Raw genomic sequence first — 27,926 nt, 5'->3', positions numbered from 1 at the left:
CTTTCTCTGACTCAGGTAGTAACTGTGCCTATTGAAGCCCCCAGCAGTGCTCCACCCAGAACGGAGGCACTAGCAGGTGTGTAAGGGAGTCATGCTTCTACCCTGCTTGATTCATTTCATACACAGTAACAGAAGAGCCCTCCTGAGATTGCTGTTCTTATCCCAGCCTGTCATCTTCCCAAGGTTGGGTCATGTGGGAGTGTTTTGTCACAGGCTGTCATGGAGGTCAAAGAGGAGGGAACGAAAACAGAAGTAGATGCTGAGGCCCCAGATGACATGAGGAGGTATGGGCTTGTCTAGCCCTTTCCCTGAAGTGGACAACTTGAGATGAAAGACTTCGAGGTAGCCAAACTGTCTAGGTAGCTGCCCCGTGTACAATATTGGTGATAACTGAGGAAGAGTAGGCATTGTGTTGCTTTTGAGTTTCTACCATCACAGGCCCAAGTCTAGTATTAGAAGCGCCCCCATACCCAACCTGTGTCAGAGACCTAAGCAAAGCCTAAGCACTTCAGCCAAGACCACCAGCCAAGGTGCCACCTATCATCCCTTTCATGAGCTGCCCCAGATCCCAGTAACTTCATTATCAGAAATGGACCCCACCCCCTACAGTAGTGCTCCTGCCTTCTGGACACTGAGAACCCAGCCCCCAGACTCCTGAAGCATCCCTTCTTTCCATCCAATGGCATGAGTAGTAAGAGGTAGGCATTTGCTTAAGCTACTTATTTATTAAGAATAAATTTACAGCTGCTTAAAGATTTTTTTTTAAGATTTTATTTCTCCTTTTTCTCCCCAAAGCCCCCGGTACACAGTTGTATATTTTTAATTGTCGGCCCTTCTAGTTGTGGCATGTGGGATGCCACCTCAGCATGGCCTGATGAGCAGTGCCATGTCTGTGCCCAGGATCCAAACGGGCGAAACCCTGGGCCGCCAAAGCAGAGCGCACGAACTTAACCACTCGGCCACGGGGAAGGCCCCTGCTTAAAGATTTTTAAAGACAATTTTTCTCAACAGAGGCATAACTGAATGATGAAACCAGTTTTTGTTTTTTTGTTTTTTTTTTTGCAGGGCTGAGGCTTCAGAGACCTCAGGGACTTCTTTCAGTACTTGCAGAAACCTCCTACATGCTGGTGATGGCACAAAGGGACTGTTTTCTTGCCCTTAGTCTGAATGACTACCAAGAAGGAAGGCAAAGGTAGAGCAGTCGGATCTCTGGCTCCCCCCGTAGCTTCTAACCTCAGACTTTATTTTTAAACGCCTTTCTGAGCCCAAGGTCAAAGCTCACTGGAACAAATGATTTTGAGTCATGAATGAAAAATCTTGCTCTTTCCATAATGAAAAAGAATTAAGAGACGGACAGGTAAGCAAGCACTTCTATTTGGGAAAGAAGATGTTGGTTTGGGATATATCATTAATAAAAAAAATAGTAATAACAATTCCTATTATTGGCAAGAGATAGTTGCCAGATATCGGCAATAGATAGTTGGCAAGAGAATGTGAGGCTTTAGAAATGTTTAGGAAAATGCTCATTATTGTTCTCTTGGTTCTAGTAGAAGAATCTTCTCTTCATCTCTGGGTCAATTGGCTTTCCAAGTGGGTCGTAGAACTTTGGTTTGGATTTGCTCGAGTGGGAGGGGGATGTCAATGAAGATTCTGGCAAGAGATTTGTGTTTCGTCAATTGAGTTGTTTAGCTTACTGACCTTTTCTCTGTCAAATACCTGCTTTGCTTTGACCTGATTGTCCTCAGGGCTCTATGTTTAATGAGATGTGTCTTTGTGTGAGCCTGGGAACTGACTCTGCATTCCTTACCTGTCTCACTACCTTGCTCAGAAAGGGTCTTGAGTGGAGCCTGTGGGTTCCAGTGCCCAGAACTGGGACAAAGCCTTTGCTTTGGGAATCCAGGAAGGTTTTGTTCAGTATACTAAGACAGGCGAACTGTTCTTCCAGAGGGAGGTCTTTGGATGCTGGAAGGGTCTGAACTGGAGAGGGAAAGGCACGATGAAATGAGTCCTGAGTACACAGACTGCTGCAGGGAGTTGTTCAGCACGGCTAATCACCATAGGAACGTATGAGAACGTTATGAGAAAAGATGAGGACAGATTTTGTGCCTAGTACTAATGGGTGTGGGAAATAGAAAAGAAGTGTAAGAGAAGATTCCTGGCTCAAAGCAACAGAGTCTGAGTGGGGAGATAGGCGTTTTGCAGAGGAACTTGTACTGCATACAGAAGGGCTATAGGACTTACAGAGGCGAGAGACCATTGTAGCCCAGTTGGTAAGGTAGGCCACCTTAAGGAGATGGAACTGTGATCTCAAAGGGGCCAGAGGACACAGAGCAGGTGGAGGTGGTGTATTCTGAAGGAAAACCACACGGCCCAAGGGATGGAGGCGAGAGGAACTGAAGCCAGTGTGAGAAATAATAGTGCTTAGGCATCGTGAGGCCAGTTATGGAGGAGTGAGCTCAGCTGTGGTGTGTTTAGGGATCCATTCTTGCATCCAGGGCATAAAGAAATCAAAGCTGTGTTTAAGAAGTGTTTGTCAGTTGGCAAAAATATGTAGGAGGGATTAGAGTAACGGGATAATCTAGCATTCCAGGGCCTTGACATAAGCGATGATTCCTTTATAGTTATTTTCTTTTAATTGTTATTTTTTCTTTTATTTATTTTAGAGAAAATAGCACATTCACATGGTTGAACCTCCAAAAAGTACAGAGGGTGTACATATAGTGAAAAAAACTGCCTCTCACCCTTGTCCCCCAGCCACCCAATTTTCCTGCTGGAGGCAAAGTTACTATTTCTTTGGGTATAATTCTGGAAATAGTCTCTGCAGAGACAAGCAAATAGGTTTATGTATTTTTTAAAAATCAAATGTTAAAATAGTGTATACACTATTATATATATATGATATATATAAAATAGTGTATACTTTGCCCTTTGCTTTTTCACTTAATGTATCATGAAGATTGTTCCATGTTGTCCATAAAGCACTTTCTTATTCTTCTTTATGGCTGTATAGCAGCTCATTAAGTGGGTATGCTTTAATTTGTTTAATTAGTCCTTTAGTGGACATTTAGGGTCTTTCTAGCCTTTTGTTATTATAAACAGTGCTTCTATGAATGACACTGTGTGTCATTTTGTGCATGAATGCAGTTGCAGGCTGGTCCACCACATGCCCATCTGGGGGAGTAGTGTGGGATAGGTTGCCGAGAGACCAAAGAAAAGACCCAGAGACAGCGAATGAGACATATGGGTTTAATGGGAGTTACTTACAGGGAAGGTCCAGTGGTGGCCGACTGGACAGAAATGGACACCGCTACGGCTCCCTGAGAGAAACTTGCTTAAGTAGGCAGAGGAACAAAAGCTGTGTGCTTGCCAAGGGGGGTCATCCCTGTATGACCTGCGTTCCAAGGACCAGAGCCCCCCCTAGAGGGCATCTGTGTTCTCTCAGACTGCGAGGGTCTTTGTGCTAACTCTTCCATGAGAAAACAGCTGGGTTGGCCAAGCCCAGGGCTGTTATCATTGTGAGTGCTGGCATGTAGCTCAGACAAGGAGCCTTAAGGACACATGGTTTAAAGGACACATAGGCTAGTGCTGCTACCCAGGCCCAAAATGTGCAAAGCACGTGTGAGTTTATCAGGTATTGTCAAGCTCTAGAAGCGGTAACCATTTATTCTCCAGGGTGTTCTAACACTTGGCACTTGAGCCAACACAGAGTGTTATCATACTTTTTGATCTTTGATAATATGATAAGTGAAAACATTCTCAGACATTTATTTGGCATTTCTCTTATTATGAGTAAGGTTGAACACTTTTTCATATGTTTAAGAATGATTTATATTTCCTTTTGTGTAAGCTGTCCATATCCATGCCAATTTTTCTACTAGGTTGGGGTTTTTTTCCCTTACTGATGCATAGGATTTTTTTTTAACATATTAGGAAAATTAGTCCTGTATTGATGATATGAATTGCAAAAAGTTGGTCAAGTGGTTTTGTGAAGCTCTAATAAGGGAAAAATTTGGCTGAGCAGAAAGTCCAGAAGTGAGGAAACTGCCGGCGCTGAACTCTGCTTCCTCAGAGCTCTGAGACCTTTAGCAGAGCCAAGACATCTGTATAAGGTTTTTGAGATAACATTAACTAAACTTTTTGAGGTTTTTCTTAAGACTAGATTAAACAGAAGTTTTCCCTTATAGTATTCCTTGTAGTTGACTTGTCAGGAGTTCAGTTTTTGTGTGTGGTATTGGGAGAAGGTGCAACATTTAAGGTGTCATCTTTGAGTGACTGATTTGTGCCTGGGAGGTTGACCCTGGTTTGTCTTACAGGTTGAAAGCGTGTGTGCTGGGTGCTCTCCACCATATGACGCAGACAACAGTGCTCCTCTGGCTTTCAGAGGACTTCCTGTACGTATCACCCACACCCCAGTACCTCCTGCCTTACAAACATTTCTTGCATGCTCCTATGTGGTTCCAGGCCCCCGGGATACATGATGGCATAGACCCTGCCCTCCAGGAGCTCATACTCGGGGGAAGGAGGCGTGGGGCGCAGACATGGAAAACAACCTCTATCTAATGAGATAATTCCTATAATGAAGCAGAATGTAAAGTCTAGTGGGAATGCCAAAGGCACACCACAGTCTCAACTGAGCTGTGTGAATTTTTGTTTATTTTTCAAGGAGGGCATATACTTGTCCCCATATCATCCAGCTTCTACATCATAGTTGGAGTTTTCCATCTGCCTCTCTTTATGATTGACTTTAATCGACCTACTGAGAAAGACTAGATCCTTCTGGCCTCCCTTTCAAGGACATTCAGTACAGCGGGTGGGATGTGCTGGTGTGGATGGGGGGATGTGCATTCTGCCATTACACTAAAGGTCAGCTGCCCCTACAGATCTCAGAGTTGAAGAACCACAGCATCCTCCGGGCCCTGACAGCAGAAGCTGATGGATGGGAGCCAGGCGGTAAGGTCCCCATCAGGGCCCTTGGAGCCTGGGTGGGACCCAACTCAGAGCTCCCCATGAATCTACTTTTCACCATTTGACTTTCTCTCACTACTTGTCCTACAGAGTTTTATAGATTTAGCATTCTTCAAGGAAAATTAGAAACTACCCTGAGTCAGGAGTTGAAAGACCTGAGTTCTGATCTATCCCTGCCAGCCCTCCTAGTGGCTTACCGTGTGCCTTTGGGCAAATCATGAAATCTCTGTGTCTGCAGCGGAAATATTAATACCTCCTTTATCCTCAGAGAGATATTATGATAATGAAACAAGACAGTGTATGTGAAAAGACTGAAAACGTATCTTATTTTATCTACTTTACCTGGTTCTTTCCTATACTATGTTTAAAGCTCATTCCACTTCCTAATTTGTTACACAGAAAGGCACATTCACTAATTAGGAAACACCAGTTCTGGAGTCAGGTATCTCTGGTTTAAACCTTGGCTCTCTTACCCACCACTACATGACCTTGAGCACATTCCTTAACCTTTCCAGCTCTCACTTTCCTCATCTATAAAAGAGGGATTGGGGGCCGGCCCCGTGGCCGAGTGGTTAAGTTCGCGCACTCTGCTTCGGCAGCCCAGGGTTTTTCCAGTTTGGATCCTGGGCACAGACATGGCACCGCTCATCAAGCCATGCTGAGGCAGCGTCACACATAGCATAACGAAGAAGGACTTACGTACAACTATGTACTGGGGGGCTTTGGAGAGAAGAAGGAAAAAAAAGAAGATTGGCAACAGATGTTAGCTCAGGTGCCAATCTTAAAAAAAATTAAAAAATGAAACAGGGATTGTATCAGAACCTGTATGATGGGAATTTTATAAGGATTAAATGAGATAGTGTGAAGTGCTCAGCTCACAGAATGTAAGTCATAGTGAGTTCTCGTTGGTATGTATTGTTAACTTTAAATTTTGCAAACTGAAAATGTAATTTCCAGAAATTTGGGGCTTGTTAAAAATATTCTAACAGAAAAATTCTTTGGAGGTTTATGAAGTTTCCTTTCATGGAATTTTGTCTTTACCGTGTCATGACAAACTTAACGTTTATTCGTGCCAAAATATTTTATATTTCAGTACAACTGGCATTTATGTGCCAGATGTTTTTAATCATATTAAATAATTACAATTTTTTTCAGATTGCTCTCAGCTAATTTAAATTAATAGGCTGACTAAGGCAGCAATACTGTTTACTCTCTGAATAAGTGGAAGAGAACCTAAATAAGGGAGGCAGTTGAAAAAAGAAAAAAAAAACTGTACTGATGTGAGCTGTGTTTATTATCCTGAAGATCTGTGTTATGCCTCCATTTTCTTCTCTTGGTCAAGGGGAAAATAGTATTTATGTCAGGATCATGTTCAGATGCAGGAGGAGTCTGCCTGGTTCCAAGAGGAAAGGAAAGAGATGCTCTTACGTGGATTGCACGTTTGTCTCCAGTTTTTAGGCACCAGACTGCAATTGCTAGTTGAGACCTTGTGCTTTCTGTTGACTTTCCCTCCGGTCATAGCAAATTCCCATGCCCTTGCTGGTGAGGTTTCTGCCCCCACTCACAACATTTCATCAAGTTGTATGAGGCTGAGGGTGTGTGGGTGAGATTGACAAGTTGCATGTAATGAGGATCTGAAGGGTGAAGAGTCAAGAAAGCTGGGCATAGGTGAGGCAAGGAGCTCCTCTTCAGTGTCATGATGAGCAGTCACTGTGTTGTCCACTCCACTCCTTTTGTTCAGCCGCTTTGTCCCTCCTTTTAATCTCCCAAGGGTCCAGCATGCTGGAAGTAAGTTTTGTTTTCTTCACCATTCAAGGTCGAATATTCTGTATTCTGTTGAAGTTATCCAGCTTGGAAGTCCTGAGGCTCAGTGTCTGCTACCCCAGACTGGGGCTGGCAAGATTGAGTTTCCTAGAGGTCCAGACATTCAGGACCCTGGATGCATCTCACCTGCTACCACTATCCACTGCCCCACTAGACCCAAACCCACCACTGTGTCAGTAATACCAGCTAACATGTATTGAGCACTTACCTTTGGGCCACGTACTCCCCTAAGCAGTTAAGGAGATAGAGCATTCTCACAACAGTCCCATGAGTGATTACAGATGGTTAAGGAACTTGGCCAAAGAAATACAGCTGGTAAGCGGTGGAGAGGAAATGTTCCAGGAACGTGGCTCTAGAGTGGCCTTTCAGCAGCTATCGTCTACTGCTTCCCAGCAACTTGCTCTTTCTCTTTATCTGTTAGTGGTTTGAGGTTTTGGTAGCACTTTATTTAATTTACAAGTGTACTTTCATGACAGTTAATTGTCATGTGATATCCTCAGCTAAGACGGCAAGGCGGAGAGGAGCAGTCCTAAGCTACTTTTACTACCAGGGCTGCAGGGGATCATGGTTTGGGTATTGAACTGCAGTCTCTCCATCCTTCTCGTTATTTGTGAGTGTTCTCTGGCAAAGAGGAAAGCCAACGACAGGACACGCCACTCACAATTCAGACTAGAGAGTGAACAGCTGTGGTTTGGAGAAAAGGGCTGTGTGGTGGCAATAGAGAACCTATCTTGCTGCTTTTCTTCTGCTTTTTTCCCCTTTTATTGTGCTTTCATTCATTCATCAGATGTTTGTTGAGCACCTATCATGTGTGAGGCACTGAGCTAGGTTCTGGATTACTTGCCCTCACGTAGCTACCAGTGCAGTGGAAGAGACCGTGACAACATTGTGGGAGGTACTGGGTGTCCGGATCTGCCAGAGAAGTGGCTCCAAATCCAAACTAGTGAGGTCAAAGAAGGCATCCAGGTGAAGCTGATATCAGAGTCAACTGAAGGATGAGAAGGAGCTACCCCAGCAGGGGTTGGAGGTGAAGGGGAGAGGACCAGGGTGCTGACTTTCGGCAGAGGGAGAGCAGTCTGTGCAAAGGCACCAAAGACTCGGGGCGCTGAGAAACTGCAAGTAGTTCTCTGTGCCCCGGGGCAGAGCTGGAGAGGTAGGAAGGATCCAGATTGTGAAGGTACTAGACACCGGGCTGAAGAGTTTGGGTTTTATCTTGAGAGTTACGGAGAATCTCTGGGGGGTTTTGAGCAGGGGAGTGATATCAGATCTGCCTTTTTGAAAGCTCCCTCTGGCAGCCATGTGAAGAGGGGATCTGAGGTGACAAGACCCAAGGCAGGCAGGTAGGGTGAGGGCCGTGACAGTGGTCCAGACATGCCTAGATCTCAGAGGGTCTCCTTTTCTCACTATTGCAGTTGTGAGTGCAGAGGTGCTCAGAGCCCAAGAAGAATGGGAAGCTGTGGACAACATCCAGCCAGAGACAGGTAACAGCAGGAACGGTGCTGACTCCACAGCCCAGCCACCAGTACAGCACCGTCCACACGTGTGGCTAATGTTTCTGTGACCCTGGGATTAGGAGGCAGAATCCCTGGTTGTTCTTATTTTAGCTACGTGATATAGAGTGAAATATCTTTTCCAAATCCAAAGATGATGACATTCTGCCTCTGGAGGAAGTGGGAATGAACGCCATGGGGAAAGGGCTGCCATCTACCAAGCCCTGAGAGAAGACAGGGAGACCTTGGTCAGGGTCAGCTTCTGCAGGGTGATGAGGTTGAGCAGATGGGTGGAGGAGGCAGCCAGGGCACCTGCGTAAGGTTGAATAGGTTGTTCACTGTACAAGGAGGTCCCTGGAGATGGGGCTGAAACCATCTGCTGGAAGGCTCTGAGGGCTGGGTGAAAATTGGCTCACGTCCCTTTCTGAGAGGTTTGGAAGGAGCTATAGGAGGGTAGAACTAGGACCCAAATCTACTGAGCCCCACTTAAGCTCCTAGAGAGATGTTATGGTGGACTGTGTCAGTCATCACCTATATTGCTACCTGCTAAGTTAATTCTCGGTGAACCATAACAAAGGATGGAGAGGGGGTCATTCCTATACAGGGTGTGAGAAAGGGGCAAAGTAGAAATTAGGAAAGGCCCCTGTACTAACCTTGGCACCCTCCTACATGGGAACCTACTCCAGTCAGTGGCCTGCCCCCTCACAGAGGAGTGAAATTTAGGGAGCCCCGTGCCGGGCAGATCTGTCCCTGCTCACTGCAGAGGTTAGCCGAGCAAGCCTCTGAACAGCCCAGTCTAAAAAGGGTGTCGGCCCAGCAGATAATGTGAGCTCCTTGAAGGAGGACTGGTTGGAGCCATAGGTGTCTGATGTTTGCAGCTGGAAGTCAGTGCTTGGCTTAGAGGTGACAACCAGCAGGCCTTTGAAACATTTTCTGACAGAATGACTACCTGGAGTGTCTTTCCTTTTTCCACAGGGAGCCAGGCCAGCTCAGACCAGCCTGGGCAGCTAATCTCCTTCAGTGAGGCCCTGCAGCATTTCCAGACCGTGGACCTCTCCTCCTTCAAGGTATGCCAGGAGGGAGGTTTGGGGTTGCAAGCAAAGCACCTTCTTTCCAGGAGCCAGGTTTCTCTCCCACCAGGTTAGGGCACCGGGCAAGCAAGATGGAAGCTTCCAGTTGAGGGCCCTGTCTCACCTAAGAAATCTTGGGACACGGGATCCTGGGTATCCAAATACTGTTGTTTTGTGCAGGGCCCCGGTGGCCTTTCTGGGACTGTGCCCCCAGAGCTCTTATGGCCCTGTCATCCAGGGGTCCGTGTAGCTGCTCCGTGCTCTCCCCCTTAGGGAGGGGGAGGTCTGGAATCAAATGCCAGGTAGTTCCTTGGGGAAGCAAGGCAACCCGACCAGAGAGCTGAGTAATTCACGACCAATGTAGGAAGATCTTCAAGGAACTGGAAGTTATTTGGGAATTTTAAAAAATATGGGATTGGAAAAAGAAGGAACACTGAGGAAAATAAAAGCTGGCGGGCTTTCTGGGGCATCTTGAGTGACCATGAGTAAGTTTAGAGGAATGCGATTTCAGATCTTCAACCTAAAACCTGGTTCAAAAGAGAGAGGCTGCAAAGACGGGAATTGAGTTGGTTTATAGGAGCCAGAAAGCCAGAAGCTACCACAGTCAGACTGTCTAAGACCTGAGCAGTGAGAAGTCGGCGTGACGTGCTTTAGGAGGGGCTGGATGAGGAAGGGACGGAAGGCTTCAGCTACCCCTTGGAAGTATCTAGCTCCTAAAGGTGGCCCCTGAACTCCGCTCCCCGCTGGCTCTCTCATCCTGGAAGCTGAGAGGACGGCATAATTTATGTCCTTTATGGAGCGAGACAGAGACAGACATAGAAAGGGTAGAAGCGGCCCTGCTGGGAAACCGTGGGTTTCTGTCAGACCACATGGGGCAGTCCCCACATGGGGCAGTCCCCACCGCGAGCCGCCTCCAGCCTTCTTGGCAGTCAGTGGAATAGGTACTTCTGGAAAAGCTTAAAGGACCAAATGCAGACAACTGGCTGATAACGGCTATGTTTAGGAATGTCTCTTTCTGCTTACAAAGAACCTGGGAGCTGGAGGAGCCTGTCTCCAGAGAGTCAGCAGGGGCTTCTCAGCTTCCGCCCGTTCCGCTGGCCCAGCCAGTGAGTGGGAGGGAGCTACTTTCTGCAAGAACGGCCCCTGTACTGAGCCTGACGGTAAGTTCCTTAAAGCAGGTGAACCCAGCACTCTGCCTATTGCCTGCAACTTCTTCCCCAGAAAAGAATCCAGCCAACTATTCGAAGGACTGGGCTTGCCGCCCTCCGGCACTGCCTCTTCGGGCCTCCAAAGCTCCACCAGGGCCTCCGTGAAGAGAGGGACTTGGTCCTGACCATTGCTCAGTGTGAGTACACAGGTGTGGCCGCAAGGCACGCCCTGCGCATATGGTCACGCAGAGAGCACTGTTTGCCCACCCTGTTGCTGAGGCTAAGCCAGGGGTCTTGCATATACCACACTGTGAGGGAGTGTGGGAGCTGAGGGGTAAAAATGTAGGAGAACAGGGTGTCTTGAGCACAGTCCAGATCTATCTTGGCTGAACTATTCTCTGAGAAGCACTCAGTCCTCCTCTGAGGGGCAATCTGACAGAGAATGGGGGTGTGTTTTGGGGCAGGTGGCCTGGATAGCCAAGACCCAGTGCATGGCAGAGTCCTCCAGACCATCTACAAGAAGCTGACCGGCTCCAGGTTTGACTGTGCCCTCCACGGAGACCACTGGGAAGATCTGGGCTTTCAGGGTAAGAGAGAGGAATGGTTCATCTTTCTTTCCTTGATCCTTGATTCCAGGACTAGAGTGAGAGCCCAGAGTCCTCTTCCTGTCAAGCCAGCGCCATGAGACGGGATATCTGGTGGAAAGCATTCCAGGAAGAGGGTACAGCAAATACAAAGGCCCTGAGGTGGAGCTTGCTTACTCTGTTTGAGAAATAGCAAAGAGTATGGCTGAAGTGGAAAGACAGTGACAGGCCAAAAGTTCACTTGTGGCCTTGCAGGTCCTCGTAAGACATTTGCTTTAAGTGAGATGGATACCATTGGAGTGATATGATTTGGAGTCTAGTTTTTTCTTTTTCTTCTTTTCTTTTAATATTGATGAAAATTTTGTTTTGTGTTATTTTATTTTTTGAAACAAAATGATTTCACCTGTTTTTGGATTGTGCTACTGTTTTTTCCAAAATCATATCAAATTACATTTGTGTAGAATAGGAAAAGGGGCCGGCTCTGTGGCCAAGTGGTTAAGTTCGCACGCTCCACTGTGGCGGCCCGGGGTTCGGATCCTGGGCGTGGACATGGAACTGCTCGTCAGGCCACGTTGAGGCGGCATCCCACATCCCACAACTAGAAGGACCTGCAACTAAGATATACAACTGTGTACGGGGGGGGTGGGAAATAAAGCAGAAAAAAAAAAAGAATAGGAAAATATCTTAATTTAAAAAGGAAACTTCAGAGCCAGCTTAGGGATTAAAGTTCAGCACTCTTCCCACTTTGGGGTGGTTCTGGCTCGGGTTCAGTTCCTGGTCGTGGAACCACACCACTCGTCTGTCAGTAGCCATGCTGTGGTGGCAGCTCACATAGAAGAACTAGAGGGACTTACAGCTGTGATATACAACTGTGCACTGGGGCTTTGGGGACAAAAATATTGGTAACAGATCTTAGCTCAAAGAGCAAATCTTTCCCTGCAAAAAAAAAAAAAAAAATTGTTTCAAAGTCTTAAATTAGTTACATTAAAAAAAACCCAGAAACTTTATGAACCCATGATTAATTGGTAGTCTCTTGGTATAGACATGTTTAAGTCCCTTTACTATCTATAATGTATATTGTTTATCTCATCTATAATATTATTGTCTTAAATCTCTCCTCATTCTACACTGAGAATCACATCAGTGTTATGGTTTTTTTTTCAGCCATCAAACAATTTAAAAAGCTCAAGAGGAGACACAAAGTCTGTTGTGTTTACCCATATATTTGCTCTTTCCATTGTTCTTTGTTCCTTTCTGATATTCCAGGATTAGATTCCTTCTCTTAGCATTTCCTTTCTGTTTCAAGAACTTCCTTTAGCCGCTTTCTAAGGCAGGCCTGCTGGTGATAGAAGGTCTTGATTTCCTCTTCACTCCTGGAGGATAATCTCTCTGGAGACGGTTCTTCTCTTTCAGCACTTGGAAAATGTGCTCCTTCCTTCTGGGCTGCACGGTTTCTCACGAGAAATTTGCTGTCATTTGAATTATTTCTCCCTGATAAGCAAGGAGTTGTTTTTCTGTCTCTGCTTTTAAGATCTTTTTGTTGTTGTTGTCATTAGTTTGCAGGAGTTTGACTGTGATGTGTCTTAGAGTGGATTTCTCTGGGCTTATCCTATGTGGGGTTTGCACAGCTTCTTGAATCTGTAGGTTTATGTCTTGCCAAATTTGGTGAATTTTCAGCCATTATTACTTCAAGTGCTTTTGTCAGCCTCACACTTTCTCCTCTCTTGTGGATTCTGATGACGCAAATGCTGGATCTTTTGTTACTGTTCCACAGGTCCCAGAGGCTCTTTTCCCTTTTTTGGATCTCTGATATAGCTCAGGGATCTCCAAGGTTCTGTTTATTTTGTTTTGTTTTGTTTTTTCCTGTCATTCAACAGATTGGATAATTTCTATTTTTCCATGTTTAAGCTCACTGATTCTTTCCTCTGTTGTCTCTATTCTGCTGTTGAGCCCACCCAGCAAGTTTTTAATTTTAGTTATTTTGTTTTCAGTTCTGAATTTTCTATTTGGCTCTGCCTTATTATGTCTGATATTTCTTTATGGACGCTTTCTATTTTTTCAAAGTGTATTTGTAATTGCTTATCAAAGGCATTTTTATGATAGCTGCTATAGTAATTTTCTATTGTTGCTGCAATGAATTACCGCAGATTTAGTGGCTTAAAACAGCACGATTTTTTTTTTACTTTTTGCTGAGAGAGTTGGCACTGAGCTAACATCTGTGCCAGTCTTCTTCTATGTTGTATGTGGGATGCTACCACGACATGGCTTGATGAGTGGCGTATAGGTCCACACCCAGGATCCAAACCCACCAACCATGGGCTGCCAAAGTGGAGTGCGCAAACTTAACCCCTAGGCCACCGGCCCAGCTCCACAACATGAATTTATTATCTTCTAGATCTGTGGTTCAGAAGTCTGTCAGGTCTCACTGGCGTGGGATTAGGCTGGCAGCAGCACCACGTTCCTTTTTGGAGACTCTGGGGAGAATCCATTTCCTTGCCTTTTCCCCCTTCTAGAGGCCACTTGCATTCCTCCTTCTTCAAAGCCAGAAACATAGTATCTCTCTGAGCCTGATTCTGTCCTCACATCTCTTTCTCTGACTCTGTGCTTCCATTTCCCTCTTTCACATTTAAGGACCCTTCTGATACCTTGGGCCACACAGCTAACCCAGGATAATCTCCCTATCTGCTGATTAGCAACCTTAACTCTGCCTACACTCTTAATTCCCCCTGCCATGCAGTGTAACATATTCATAGGTTCTGGGGATTAGGACGAGGACCTTTGGGGGTCCATGATTCTGCCTACAACAGCTGCTTTAAAATCCTTGTCAGAGAATTCCAACATCTAAGTTGTCTCACTGTTAGTATCTATTGATTGTCTTCTCAGTCAAACAAGATTTTCCTAGTTCTTGGTGTAACAAGTGATTTTTTATTGAATCCTGGACATTTGGGATATTACATAATGACACTCTGGATCTTATTTAAATCTTCAATTTTATTTTAATTAATTTATTTTTTTAAAGATTGGCACCTGAGCTAACAACTGTGGCCAATCTTTTTTTTTTTCCTGCTTTTTCTCCCCAAATCTCCCCAGTCATAGTTGTATATTTTAGTTGTGGGTCCTTCTAGTTGTGGCATATGGAACGCCACCTCAGCATGGCCTGATGAGCAGTGCCATGTCCACGTCCAGGATTCGAACCAGTGAAACCCTGGGCCGCTGAAGCGGAGCGCACAAACTTAACCACTCGACCACAGGGCCAGCCCCATAAATCTTCTATTTTAGCAGGCATCCTCTGACACCAACCAGTGGTGGAAGGGGGATGTCACCTGATTACTGCTGGCTGGGGGTGGAAATCCAGGTACCCCATTTGACTGACTTCACTGATACCACTGGCTGGAAGAGGCGGGGGTGCCTTATTACTCTTTCCATGTAGCTTCCACTGACATCTCAGAGGGGGGTGGGGGCCTCCGTAGCACTAGAGAGAAATAAAACTTCCAGCTCCCCACTTCTCTGACCCACCCTGGTGGAGCTAAGGACACCTCGTTACAGTCAGGCAGAGGTGGAAGTCCAGTCTCCCCACTCGGCCTGTAATGAAGGGAACCATGTCTTTGAAGCTCACAGGAGCAGGGACTCCGTGAAGCATTGCTCACCGTCACCCTCAATTTCCCCATGGTTTCTGTTATAGGAGCAAATCCAGCCACAGATCTGAGGGGAGCAGGCTTCCTTGCCCTCCTGCATCTGCTGTACCTGGTGATGGACTCAAAGACCTTGCTGATGGCCCAGGAGATTTTCCGCCTGTCTCGTCACCATATCCAGGTGGGGCTTTGGTGGGAAGCCAGAGGAGAGGGCTGTCAAGCTAGGACCCGGGTGCAGGGCTCTCCTGGACAGCCAGAAGGGCCTCACGGGTAGATATCTCCAGTTGCTGAGGGCTCTCAGGACAAGTGAGGTAAACCCAGAATAGGCTTCCCCTCTCAGCCTGACTTGCACTGGAGTCTGAGATCCACCACTCGTTAGAGTGTGTCTCAAACAAGTGCCTCAACTCCTCAGAGTCTCGTTTCCTTCATCTGTAGAAGAGAAATCATGGAAACTTCAGCTAGATAGTTGGGAAAATTAAATGAGATAATGTACAAAAGCACCAGGCACAACCATGGTGTCAGCGTTTCAGCACACTGCCCTCCCTGAGGAAGTCCTTGCACAGTATCGGTGGGCCCTCCTGATCCTAAAGGACGGGGTTAGCCTGTATGTGCCCCAGAAGAGGAGGTTTGCCTCCGAGGGTCAGATGACACGTGGACTGACTGACAGGCCAGGAGTGGCTTCCGCAGCCCTTGGTCCCTGTCCAGGCCTGCTGTCCGGGTTTGGGTTTAAGGGTTTTTCCCAGGTAGTAAAAGGTGGTAGTCCTGCCAGTTTAGAAACAAGTGTGATCTGTGTCCTGCCATTCATCTGTCCCAGATTCACAGGACCTGGAATTTATTCACTAAACAAATATTTACTCAGCATTCCTTGTGCTGGTTATTGTTCTTGGTGCTTGGGATACTCAGTGAGCAAAATAGACAGAGATCCTTCTAGCAGAGAAGGCAAGACAGTAAACCTAATGCATCCATAAATGGGAGAACATGTGAGTGGTGGTGACTGCTAAGGACAAAGAACAATAGGGTGAGGTTAGGAGAATGAGGGCAGGGGTTACAGTACTTATGGGATGGTCAGAGGAGCTCTCACAAGAAGGTGAGACTTCATGGGGGCTGGCCCCGTGGCGCAGCAATTAAGTGCATGCTTTCCGCTTTGACGGCCCGGGGTTTGCTGGTTCGGATCCCAGGTATGGACATGGCACTGCTTGGCAAGCCATGCTGTGGTAGGCGTCCCACATATAAAGTAGAGGAAGATGGGCACAGATGTTAGCTCAGGGCCAATCTTCCTCAGCACAAAGAGGCGGCAGATGTTAGCTCAGGGCTAATCTTCCTCAAAAAAAAAAAAAAAGGGAAGGTGAGACGTCAGCCAAGCCTTGAAGGAGGTGAGGATGTCAGCCAAGCTGTGATCTGGGGAACGAACAGCCCATGCGAGGGAGCATCTAGAGCAAAGATCCTGAGGAAGGAGTTTGTGGCAAGTAAGAGAATAGCAGGGATACCAACTGGCGGAAGGAGCATGGGAGAGCTGTAGGAAAGGAGATCATGGGGCAATGGGGACCGGATGGCATTGGGCTGGTGGACTCTGCTAAGGACTTTTGCTTTTACTCCGAGTAAAATGAGGGTGTCAGCAGCCTGGAGTGACGTGATCCAACTAAGCATTTTTAAATGGAGCCTACCAGCTGCTAGGTTGAGAACAGTCTGTAGTGATGGCTTTTCTAATCAAGTTAGAGATGATGGTGGTTGGACCAGGGTATTTTCAGAGGAGGTGGTATGAAGTGGTCCGATTCTGGATGTACAATCTCGAGCATATGGGCTTAAGAGAGCAGAGCCAGCATGTTTTTCTGATGGATTGGATATGGGTATAAGAACAGCAGAGGAATCAATGATGGTTTTTAGTCTGAGCAACTGGAAAGACAGAGTGGCCATCAATTGAAATGGAAAAGAAAGAGGAAGTTTGGGGGGTTCAGTCTGGCATAAAAATTTTAAGAACTTTGTCAGACTTCCAAGTGGAAATATTGGGTAAGCAAGTGGATGTATGAGTATGGTATTAGGGAGAAAGGTCTGGCTAGAGATTAGAATCTGGGAATTGTCAGCATTGACCAGTGGCTCTAAACATGCTGTTCCCAGGCCAGCAGCATCAGCATCACCTGAGAACTTGTTAGAAATGTGAATTCTGGGACCCCACTGCAGACCTCATGAATCAGAAACCACAGATGGCACCAGGAAATCTGTTTTAACAAGCCCTCCAGGGGGTTCTGGTATAGGTCATATTTTAAAGTCGTGAAACGGGAAGGAGATTTTTCAATAGGATGAGTGTAGACAGAAGAGAAGACCAAAGACTGAGCCCTGAGCCACTCTAACATTCATTAAGGGGATAGGAATAAGGGGGGAGGAAAGTCGAGGAACCGGGAGAGCACAGAGTTCTGGAAGCTGTGTGAAGAGCAGGGCATGACCAACTGAGTTAGACTGCGCTGCCAGAGGACTAAGAATTGCGATTCTGTCTGGAGGACCTTGATGAGAACATTGTCAGTGGGATGTTAGAAACAAAAGCCCCTGGTTTAGATTGGGTTTTTAGAGGGAACAGGAGGGTGGAATTAGACGCCGTAACAGCCTTTTCCAGAAATTTTGTTACAAAGGGGAACAAAAAAAGGAGGTGGTAGATGATGGGGGAAGGATATTTTTTGATACTTTTTATTTTTGTATAATTTCGAATGTACAGAAAATTTGCAAGTGAGTGATGTAACCTGAACATGAAACTCGAAGCTGGGGGCTTGTAGGGAAGAGGGGGCCGAATGGTCTGAAAGTAGCAAAGAATCTCTTGCCCACCTCCAAGGCCGGTGAAGGGAGGAAGAACCACCAGCACTTGACAGAGCTGCAGGCAACATGTCATCCTCTGCAGAGAGCCAGGTTTTAGCATAGGTTGAATATTTATGGGGAAATTTGCTGATAATGGCGTCAGTATCAGGGTGGCAGGGGCCCTGCGCCCTGATCGTTATCATCGTGCTGGGACACAGTGGCCGGGTTTTGGGAATTGGGAGGAATGAAAGATGGCACAGACTAGGAGCCTTGTGGGCCCTGGAGTTAGGGAGCCAGCATGACTTGGGAATCTGGGGGCGGGGTTTGTAGTAACCGCCATAAAAAGATGTAAAGGGCAAAATGAGATTAGCCCCGATACATTCAAGATGAATGGTGGGGGCGATGAAGCCGAGCATTGGGATAAAGGAAGGGGTGGGTGCTTCAGACCCCCACCTTCACCCCTAGCTATTCAGGCAGAGCGTCTTGGAGAGGCATAGTCTTTGTCCAGTGTGCTGGGCGACTTTTTTAACTTTTTTTTTTCCTTTTTCTCCCCAAACCCCCTGGTACATATTTGTGTATTCTTTGTTGTGGGTCCTTCTAGTTGTGGCATGTGGGACGCTGCCTCAGCGTGGTCTGATGAGTAATGCCATGTCCGCGCCCAGGATTCGAACCAACGAAACACTGGGCTGCCTGCAGCAGAGCGCGCAAACTTAACCACTCGGCCACAGGGCCAGCCCCTTAACTTTTTATTTTGAAATAATTTGAGATATACAGCAAAGTTGCAAAAGTAGTACAGAGTCCCATATACCCTTTACTCAGTTTCTCCTAATGTTAACTTCTTGCGTAACCATGACGCAATGATCAAAACTAAGAAACAGATGTTGGTACCATACTATTAAGTAAACTACAGCCTTTATTCAGATTTCATCACTTTTTCCACTAATGTTCTGTTCCTGTCCCTGGTTACCATGTTGCATTTAGTTGTCATGTCTCTTTAGTCTCTTCCAACATGTAAACAGGTCCTCAGTGTTTTCTTGTCTTTCATGACCTTGACATGTTTGAAGAAGACTCATTAGTTGTTTCATAGATCATCCCTTAATAAGGGTTTGTCTGGTATTTTCTCATGATTAGATTGAGGTTTGGCACTTTTGGCAAGAACACGACAGGAGCACGTCAACATCTCTTGCTACTGGTGAGGTTAACCTTGATCACGTGGTTAAGGTGATCTCTGCTGGGTTTCTCCACTGTAAAGTTGCTACTTTTTCCTTTGTAATTAAAACCTGTCTTGGGGAAGGTATTTTGAGACTATGTAGATATCCTATATCTCTCAAACTTCGTTCTTGTTTTTGTTTTTGAGGAGGATTAGCCCTGAGCTAACATCTGCCACCAATCCTCCTCTTTTTTGCTGAGGAAGACTGGCCCTGAACTAACATCCATGTCTATCTTCCTCTACTTTATATGTGGGATGCCTGCAGCAGCATGGCCTGACCAGTGGTACGTAGTCCGCACCCTGAATCTGAACTGGTGAACCCAGGGCCACCAAAGTGGAACGTGCGAAATTAACTGCTGCACCATTGGGCCAGCCCTTCAAACTTTGTTCTAATGGTGGTTTTCTGTTTCCCTCGTTCCTCCTACATTTATTAATTGGAATTCTTCTGTAAGAAAGAATTGTTTCTGCTCTTCCATTTATTTATTTGGTTACCTTTTATATCAGTGTGGACTCATGGATATTTATTTTATGGGTTATAACCCAACACTATCGTTATTTATTTTGTTGCTCAAGTTTTCTCAGCTTTGGCCATTTTAGGAACTCTTTCAGGTTGGCACCTGTGCTCTTTCAACAGGCCCTATCTTTTTTTGAGCACTTTTTTATTTTCTGGACACCAAAAGGTACTCTGGGCTCGTCTTGTATTTTCCCTGTATGATTCCCAGCCCTGGAATCAACCACTTCTCTACAGAGTTCTTGTTCCTTTCACTGGAAAATGAGATTTAGAAACCAAGCTCTGAGCACCAGGTGTTCTCACTGCTATTAAGATCTCACTGCTGGGGCTGGCCCGGTGGCTCAGTGATTAAGTGCGCACATTCCGCTTCGGCGGTCTGGGGTTCGCCAGTTCAGATTCCGGGTGCGGACATGGCACCGCTTGTCAAGCCATGCTGTGGTAGGCATGCCACATATAAAGTAGAGGAAGATGGACATGGATGTTAGCTCAGGGCCAGTCTTCCTCAGCAAAAAGAGGAGAATTGGCAGCAGATGTTAGCTCAGGGCTAATCTGCCTCAAAAAACAGAAAAGATCTCACTGCTTCTCAGCCCTCTCCATGGACAGAACTCTGAACGTATGTTTGTGTCACTGGGTCTCTCCTGACTCTGATAGGAGGGGTCTTCCATGGTGACAGGCCCACCCCAGTCCCCAGTAGCACTTCACAGGAATGGGGCTGTGCTTTGATGCTGCCTGGAGGAAAGGAGCCCAAGAATGCGTGGCTAGAGGTCAGACCTGCAGCATTTTAATCTGATCATCTTACCTTAGAGGGCTGGAGTCGGACCAGCCTGAGATGCAAACACAAACTGTTGTAATCACAGTGTTCTTGGCCATGTTACTTAATTCTCAGAGCCTTAGCTCTTCCTTTATAACATGAGAAAATAATTCCAACCATAGAGTTATTCTAAGTTGGAGATAAACTATGTAAAGTGCCAAGCACGTTAGTCATTTGGTGACTGTTAGTATCAAAGGAACTTATGATTTCCATGAGTACACATACATTTGATACATCTTACATATATTACATGCATACATAAATACATCTTATGGTTTTTATTTATTTAAAAAATTTTTAAATTAATTTTGTGTGTGTGAGGAAGATTGGCCCTGTGCTAACATCTGTTTCCAATCCTCCTGTTTGTGCTTGAGGAAGATTGTTGCTGAGCCAGCATCTGTGCCAACCTTCCTCTATTTTATATGGGATGTCGCCACAGAGTGACTTGATGAGCCGTGCTAGGTCCACACCTGGCATCCAAACCTGTGAACCCTGGGCCACCAAAGCAGAGCACACAAACTTAACCATCATACCACTGGGCCAGCCCCACATCTTATGTTTTTTAAATCAGTTGAGTACATACCTGCGCTTGCGTGCACACAGAGACACACACAAAACCATGAGTAAGGTAGATCCGTTTTTGAATCCAAAACTTCTTGAATACAGAACAAATGATCATACAGTTCCTGCCACCTGGGCAGTTTTTCATTTCTAACCTTTACTGGATATTTGTATCTTTTTGGAAAAAACACCCATTAAACCTTAAGGGTTCACGTATGCCTGTCTATTCCAGGAAACACTGGAGGAGGCAAGAGTGGGACTTGGTGAGTAACTGGTCTTGAGATATATCAGGACCCCTCAAGTTGAGAACATGGGCATATTCTGTGGTCTCTTTTTTTTTTTTTTTTTTGAGGAAGCTCAGCCTCATCTGCCAATCCTCTTTTTTTTTTTTTTTTTTTGCTGAGGAAGACTGGCCCTGAGCTAACGTCCGTGCCCATCTTCCTCTACTTTATATGTGGGACGCCTGCCACAGCATGGCTTGATGAGCTGTGCCTTGTCCGCTCCCAGGATCCGAACCAGCGAAACCCTGGGCCGCCAAAGCAGAATGTGTGCACTTAACCATTATGCCACCAGGCCAGCCCCTATTCTGTGGTCTTCATGATGCAGGGAGCTAATGTCCAGGTCAAGTCTGAAAACCGTACCAGTTAGCTTATGAAACAGTGCAGTCTCTTGCAGAGATGCCACTTCATTCTAACAGACTCCCAGAGGTCGAGGAGTATCTTAGCAATCACTGGTCCAGCCCCTCATTTTAGAGGTAGGGAAATGGAGACCCAGAGGCGGGAAATGGTCCTACAGCTAATGATTTCCTATAAGTCATCTCTGACCTGAGTGTCTCCTGTCTTGTAATTTATGAAGGCTCTCTTGTAAGACCTTCCTGCAGAAATATGGAAGCCAGGGTAGAGGCTTATTGCCAACTCAGAATCTTCATTTATTTTCAAGGACAGGCTTGAATGAGGTGAGGGAGCAAACCATGCAGATGTCTGGGGGCGGAGCATCCCAGGCAGAGGGAACAGCTAGATGAGAGAGGGAGTCCTGGGGGCTTGATCGTCACGCACCCAGACTGACCGCTGTGACCAGTCTGTTTCAGTCCTGTCACCTACAGGACTTTGTGTAGTTTACTGGGGATATATATTTACTCCACAATATGCTTGTCAGACAATAAGGAATAGCAGCTTAATATAATAAAATAAGAGGGCTGGTGCTGTGAGTGTCAGGAAGCTAGATTCTAGTTCCATCTACAGTGTTATTTAGTTATCATTCGAGGAAATTCACTGAACCTCTCTGGGCTTAAGTTTGCTCTTCTGTGAAATAAAGGGTTTGGACTAAATGATTCTGAAGTCTCTGCCAGCTTTATTTTATAATTCCTTGAACTCTAAATAATTCTAGGGTTTTAAAGTAAAACTTGACCGTGAGCCCTTAGGAATCTTGAAAACACAGAGTTTTCCAGGAGGCGTGTATAAGATCAGAAAAACAGTTGGGGATACAGCCCTACCAGCAGCCAATTGTGTTCTCTCCAGGAGAGAGCTAAAGTTCTAGGTACCTGTGGTACATCCTGCTGAAGAGGAATTGGCCAAAATCCACAAATGCTGTGGGAACGCCAGGACTCCACAAATCCCAGCGGTGTGGACGCGCGTAGCCAACACTGTCCTGAGAAGGACCCACACTGAGAGAGAGAGGGCGTGTTGAGCTAATTGCTGGCAAGCAAGGAAGCACCTTATAAATGCTTACTCGTGTACAATTCGTATAGCCATCCATGCAGTTTCCATCTGTTATTTCATTCCATCAAAGATGGATCCTTATAAATCTTCATTTTCCAGCAAAGGAATTTGAGGATCAGAGAGGTAAGGTGTTTCTGTGCAAAGCTAGGTAGCTAGTAAGTGGTGAAGCCGGGCCTACAAAACCACATCTCCTGGCAGCTGGACTACCGCTGGGCAGCTTACAGCAGCGCTTCTCAGGCAGCAACACGCTCGAGAGTCACCAGGGGGATGCAGATGCCCAGGCCCCTCCCCGGAACTCCTGAATTGGAATCTCCAGGGCTGGGGCCACATCAGCAGCAGCCCAAAAGATAATTTGGTCTTCCTGCTTCAGTGTCCAAAGGTGTCTAAGTCCAAATGTGAGGCACGTAGGTCTGATTTGCTCTGCTGTCTTTTAGTCAGTTCCCTAAACACAGCCTCAGTGTAGCAGTTTAGCTGAAAGCAGCACTTTTCAGGTGCAAGGGAACTGCTGAAGGAAAGAAGACATTTAGATCTGAATTCCAATTTTTCACTGCTTTTTAATAAGTGGACCTTATGAGAATGTTCCCAAGAGCGAATGAACCCTAGGTTTAGAGCCTCTGTTAATTATGTTCCTACCATATTCTTGTTCCCATATTTATTTATCTTTTTTTTTAATTGAGGTAACATGGGTTTATAACGATGTAAGTTTCAGGTGCACATCATTATATTTTGATTTCTGTGTAGATTACATTATGTCCAACACCTAAAGACTAACTACCATCCATCACCACACACATGTGCCCAGTCACCCCTTTCGCCCTCTGCCCTCCCCCTCCCCTCTGGTAACCACCAGTTCAATCTCTGTCTGTATGTGGGGTTTTTTGTTGTTTTTATCTTCTATTTATGACTGAGATCATATGGTATTTGACTTTCTCCCTCTGACTTCTTTCATATTTTTAGACTGAAAAAAATTAAGGGAAGGGGAACTGTCACACACGTAGATTTGATAATTAAATAGGCAATCCACGAAGGTGTAACTGCCTTGCTGCCGCCCAGCTACACACATTGAGGCAAGATGACAACTGTGGACGTTCATTAGCACCTCCTTAGGCCAGCACTGTGCTTAGTACTTTGCACATGGGATCCAGATTACTCCTCAGAGCAACTCTGAGGTAGGTGGTGGGATAACAGAAAATGTAAACTGTAGATAATGAAACCCATCTCGTAGAGATTTGTAATGATTAGTGACCTACCCAGCACAGCACTTGTGCCGGGGTCCCCAGGCCCACCCCCAGGTTCGCTGATTCACTGGGAGGACTCACAGCTCTGATTTAGTGCAGCAAAAGCAAAATCAGCAACAGGAAGAAGTGCATGGGACGGAGTCCAGAGGAAACCAGGAGAGAGCTTCCAAGACTCCTCTCCCAGCAGAATCACACGGGGCACACTTAATTCCTCCAGCATCAAATAGTGCAACATGTGAAATGTGGCCAACCAGAGGAGTTCAGTAGAGATTCAGTACCCATGGCTTTTACTGGGGGCTGGTCCTGCACGCACCATCTGTCTAGCACAAACCAAAATTCCCGAATCATAGAAGGAAAGCAGGTGTTCAGCATAAACCATATTGTTTGCACAGTTTAGCCACAGTGAGTCATCCTGAGGGAATGGCGGGAACCCTCCTGAAATTCAAGTTTCCAGATGCCAGGCAAGGGCCAGCCCTGTAAGCAGGACTTTCTAAGGACAGCAGGCCTGCTGTGTTAACTCTTTTCTGCACAGCACCCAAAGTTTATTTCCTTTTATATTTGGAGAGATGGGAAAGCTGAGTCTCAATAGAGTTTGGATGGCCTTCCTAAGGACACACAGCTAGCCGGTGGCCAAGCCAAGATCTGGAATCCAGGTGTCATGGAAGACCCTGAGAAAAATCTCTGTGGAGCCAGAAGACCCTCTAGAGTTCTGTGCTGTCAAATAGAACTTTCTGCAGTGATGGAAATGTTCTGTGTCTGCACTGTCCAGTACAGTAGCTTCCAAGCACATGTGGCTATTGAGCACTTGGAATGTGTCTAGGATGACTAAGGAGTTAAATTTTTAATTTTATTTAATTTTTAATTAATTAAATAGCCACATGTGGTTAGTTGCTACCATACTGGGCAGCACAATTCTACATCACAATGGAATGGATTTTTCTTTTCCGGGGAAGCAGATGGGATCAATAGACTTTGGCTCTTGATGTAAACTACAGAATGTGCTGATCTGTGTGTCCCTCTCAGTGGATGTCCTCGTGTGTGCACAAGAGCAGAAACTAACGTGTAATATTTGCAATTCCCTGGGAGAAAAGCCCTTTCCATTTGCTCGGTTTTTTGTTATTAAAGAATAGGAAGGAATGTGCCCCTCCAAAATAAAGCATTAAATCGGACCCCACTAGGGATTGAGGCCCATCCTGGTGAAGCACCCTGCTGGACCCCATGCTGCCCCCTCTCGAGAGTTCGACCTGCGCAGCTGGTTGTCAGGCCTCTGTGTTATTGAGAGATGTGGGTGCCAGCAAGTGAAGGCTGACTTTCTGCCCACTTGCACTTTTTCTGTCTGCTTTTGGACGAAGTGCTTACGAGCAGTCAAAAAACCAGAAGCCTAGAGAAGGGGAGAAGAGATTTTAAGAACCTATAGAGTTAGTTAGATAACCGAGCCTCACTACTCTTGTGTTCATCCTGAGCCCAGGAGGTGGTATGGTCCGTGAGCAGCACACAGCGGGTTGGGTTGGGATGTTGAAGAGGTTGGAGAACTAGCAGAGGGGTTATGCACAGCTTTGGAGCGGATTAACCTCAATGGGAATCCTGGGTCCAATGCCTCAGGAAAGTTATTTAAGGTCACTGAACCTCAGTTTCCTCAACTGTAAAATGGGAAGATTACTGTGAAAATTAAGTGTAAGCATCAGTAAATCAGCTGCTCCCCCTGGGCCATGATTGCTCTTACTGCCTGCAGGCCATCCTAGGTTGTGGGTGATCAGAAACACAGAGGGCAGGAGCCTGGGTTGCCATTGACCTGGCCCCCCCTCCATTCCAGCAATTCCCGTTCTGCTTGATGTCCATCAACATCACCCGCATCGCAATCCAGGCCTTAAGGGAGGAGTGTCTCTCCAGGTGAGTCCCCAGACTGCTCACCCCGGCCACCCGTTTCCTTCCCACCCCTGCCTCATTCTCCCCAGCACTCTTCCTCTCCTGCTCCTGGAGGTTCCAGAAAGTCCCCATGCACCAGTCTTCCAGCTCCTCTCTCCTCCCCAACCCTGACCTCAGACGGAAGGCTGCCTGGGGAACGGCTCCCCTGGGGAGGAGGGCTGGAGGGCACCCGGGTGTCAGCCTTTGTCCACTGCTGAGCGGGTCACCTCCCTCATGGTGCAGGGAGTGTAATCGGCAGCAGAAGGTGATCCCAGTGGTGAACAGCTTCTACGCCGCCACTTTCCTCCGCCTCGCGCACATCTGGAGGACGCAGCAGAAGACCATCTCGGACTCAGGCTTTGTCCTCAAAGGTATGCTCCTCCTTCCGGGAGGCCGAGCTCCTGAACTCCTAGTGTCCCCAGGTTCAGGGACCCAGAGTGGTTTTGGCTGCAGTTCCCTTCCCCTAACCCCCATTCACACATTCTCAAGTTCCAGCTTCCCAAAGTCTCCATCAGCCCTCCCTCTGGATCTGCCAGCTCTCCTTTCTCTGCCACCTTGCTCCTGCCTTTCTGGCCTTATACCTCTGGTGATCATGTCTTCTGAATCAAAAGCTGGGTCCAACAGTTGGACTAACCATTCAAAGTTGAGATTGTCCTGGACAAGGCAGAGTGTGTGGTCCCTGTGGCTCTATCTGCTTCCTTGATGACCTCTCCATCTTAGAAGACTCCTTCACCCCTGTCTCCATGGGATCTGGGCTGGGGGTGCGCCGTAGAGCTGCTAGGCCCTGACTGTTGTGCAGTCCAAAACCCCCTCAAGCTTTATGTTCCCCAATGCTCTCTGTTCCAGACTTGGAAGTGTTGGCCAAGAAAAGCCCGAGGCGGCTGCTCAAGACCCTGGAGATCTACTTGGCCAGAGTGTCAAAGGGACAGGCCTCCTTGTTGGGAGCACAGAAGTGCTCTGGGCCACAAGCCCCTCACTCTAAGGATCTCACTTTCACAGGCGTGTGTGACCTGCTCCCACACTCATCCGAAGGCACATGGCTGATCTGACCAAGCCCAGAGGCTGCCGGATAGAGGGACTCAAAGGCTGGGCCCCAGGGTCTTCTGGAGGGCGCATGGCAAACCACGGCAGGCGCACCCTGGCTGGGCCAAGCCCCTTCCCATCTTAGCAGAAGGGAGGTAGGAAGCTCCCGGGCCTGGCTGGGGAGCCAAGGACCCTCACCCATTGAAACATTGGGGCAGTTAGACTTGACCCGCGCTCCACAGAGCTGCCTTCAGAGCAAGGAGAACTTTGCCGTAACCTTAGCTGGGCTACAGTTTGCAGAGCTGGGTTCCATGGAATCTCACTGAGAGTGAATGGGGCCTGAGGTGGGAGAGCCCCATCTGGATGGTCCACATTTCCCTACATTGAAGGATATTCCCCGTAGAGGCGTCAGGATTCAGACTCCCTGGGCAGCAAGGCTTTCGGGCCCTGAGGGTCCCTAGGACAGGAACTGTGTAGTTAGAATTTGAAGGGAGAGGGAAGCAGTGGCAGCAGCCAACAGGGGGCAGCATGACCCAGAGCAAGCTGCCCAAGACCTCAGCTGGGCTAGCCTTCCTCTCCTCCACCAGGCCAGTATCAGGGGTTTCTGGCCTTGCACTGTCCCACTCTCTTCTCTCCCCATCCCTCCTCCTCGCTGTTAATGATACAGAACCGGGCACTCGGCTAGGTGTCTCCATTGCTGCCCATCCTAACCGCCCAGCAGCTGGGCTTCCACCATGGAGGCTGTTCAGGTCCCATCAGGGATGGTTTTCTAGCCTGGTTGAGGGAAGGAGGAAAGTCACACACCAGCAGTTTTTGAATAAAAGAATTGTTCTGGGTTAAGTGTCCCAAGTATTTTCCTCCAAGACAAGCCTTGCGCCTTCCTGTGGTCCTGTTGTTCAAAGGCCCAGTTAGTGCCAGGGAAAGGCATGGTGGGCTTCGGCACTGGTCATGGGTGCCAGGAGAGAGGGTCGCGCTGCCCTGACCCAGCTCCCACTGAGTTCCTATGCTGTCCAGCCTACACTTGCAGGCCCAGACTCTTGCATGTTCCACCCAGAGGGTGAGGTGGCCCTGGCTCTTAAGATTGACTGGTTTGAGACATCCACACAGGGTTTTTCCTACATTTGCCTCTGTTGCTCCATTTGCAAAAGGGCCTCCAGGCCAAGGTATCCTGAGCTGGGGGGTGGGGGGAGCAGGCGAGAGCCCCACTACGCTGCTCCTCTGTCCCCTGTACTCCCTCGAGTCAGGGAGGCCATCGTCCAGCCCTTGCAGGCCTCTCCAAGTCTGACTGGCTGGAGGTCGGGCCCATTACAGAGGTGGGGGCAACAGGTGGCCACCCAAGTATGGAAGGGAACTCCCCACTGCTGTCAGCAGGATGCCTCAAGTGGGGACTGGTAACAGACCCTGCCATTTGTCTTGTGTCATCTTTGCCCGACCTGAACTAATCCTTTGTCC

General features: G+C 47.1%; 1 protein-coding gene across 2 annotated transcripts; it reads left to right on the top strand.

The window, feature by feature from the left end:
- Positions 1–13: 13 nt before the first annotated feature.
- On the top strand, positions 14–27,309 carry ELMOD3 (ELMO domain containing 3). Of its 2 annotated transcripts, none has more exons than XM_046663337.1 (12): positions 14–76; positions 1,066–1,357; positions 4,314–4,391; positions 4,881–4,950; positions 8,202–8,270; positions 9,255–9,346; positions 10,571–10,694; positions 10,962–11,084; positions 14,764–14,894; positions 25,360–25,436; positions 25,695–25,822; positions 26,298–27,309. In XM_046663337.1, exons 2-12 carry the CDS (start codon positions 1,304–1,306, stop codon positions 26,498–26,500), a joined length of 1,149 nt encoding a protein of 382 aa, XP_046519293.1. In that variant the 5' UTR covers positions 14–76; positions 1,066–1,303; the 3' UTR covers positions 26,501–27,309. The 2 variants fall into 2 exon arrangements, with proteins under 2 accessions (XP_046519293.1, XP_046519294.1); XM_046663338.1 differs by lacking the exon at positions 14–76 and adding an exon at positions 610–698.
- The last annotated feature ends 617 nt before the right edge of the window (positions 27,310–27,926 follow it).

The sequence above is a fragment of the Equus quagga genome, chromosome 5 (assembly GCF_021613505.1).
Source record: "Equus quagga isolate Etosha38 chromosome 5, UCLA_HA_Equagga_1.0, whole genome shotgun sequence".
NCBI classification, from domain to species: Eukaryota; Metazoa; Chordata; class Mammalia; order Perissodactyla; family Equidae; genus Equus; species Equus quagga.
This window is presented reverse-complemented; position numbering and strand designations above follow the sequence as displayed.

Bases quoted from the DNA above. Each gene is read 5' to 3' on its own strand.
- ELMOD3 (XM_046663337.1), top strand. From the start codon at position 1,304: ATGAATGAAAAATCTTGCTCTTTCCATAATGAAAAAGAATTAAGAGAC. The intron at 4,392-4,880 runs GTACGTATCACC...CTGCCCCTACAG, and splicing joins TGGCTTTCAGAGGACTTCCT to ATCTCAGAGTTGAAGAACCA. The intron at 14,895-25,359 runs GTGGGGCTTTGG...CCTCCATTCCAG, and splicing joins TGTCTCGTCACCATATCCAG to CAATTCCCGTTCTGCTTGAT.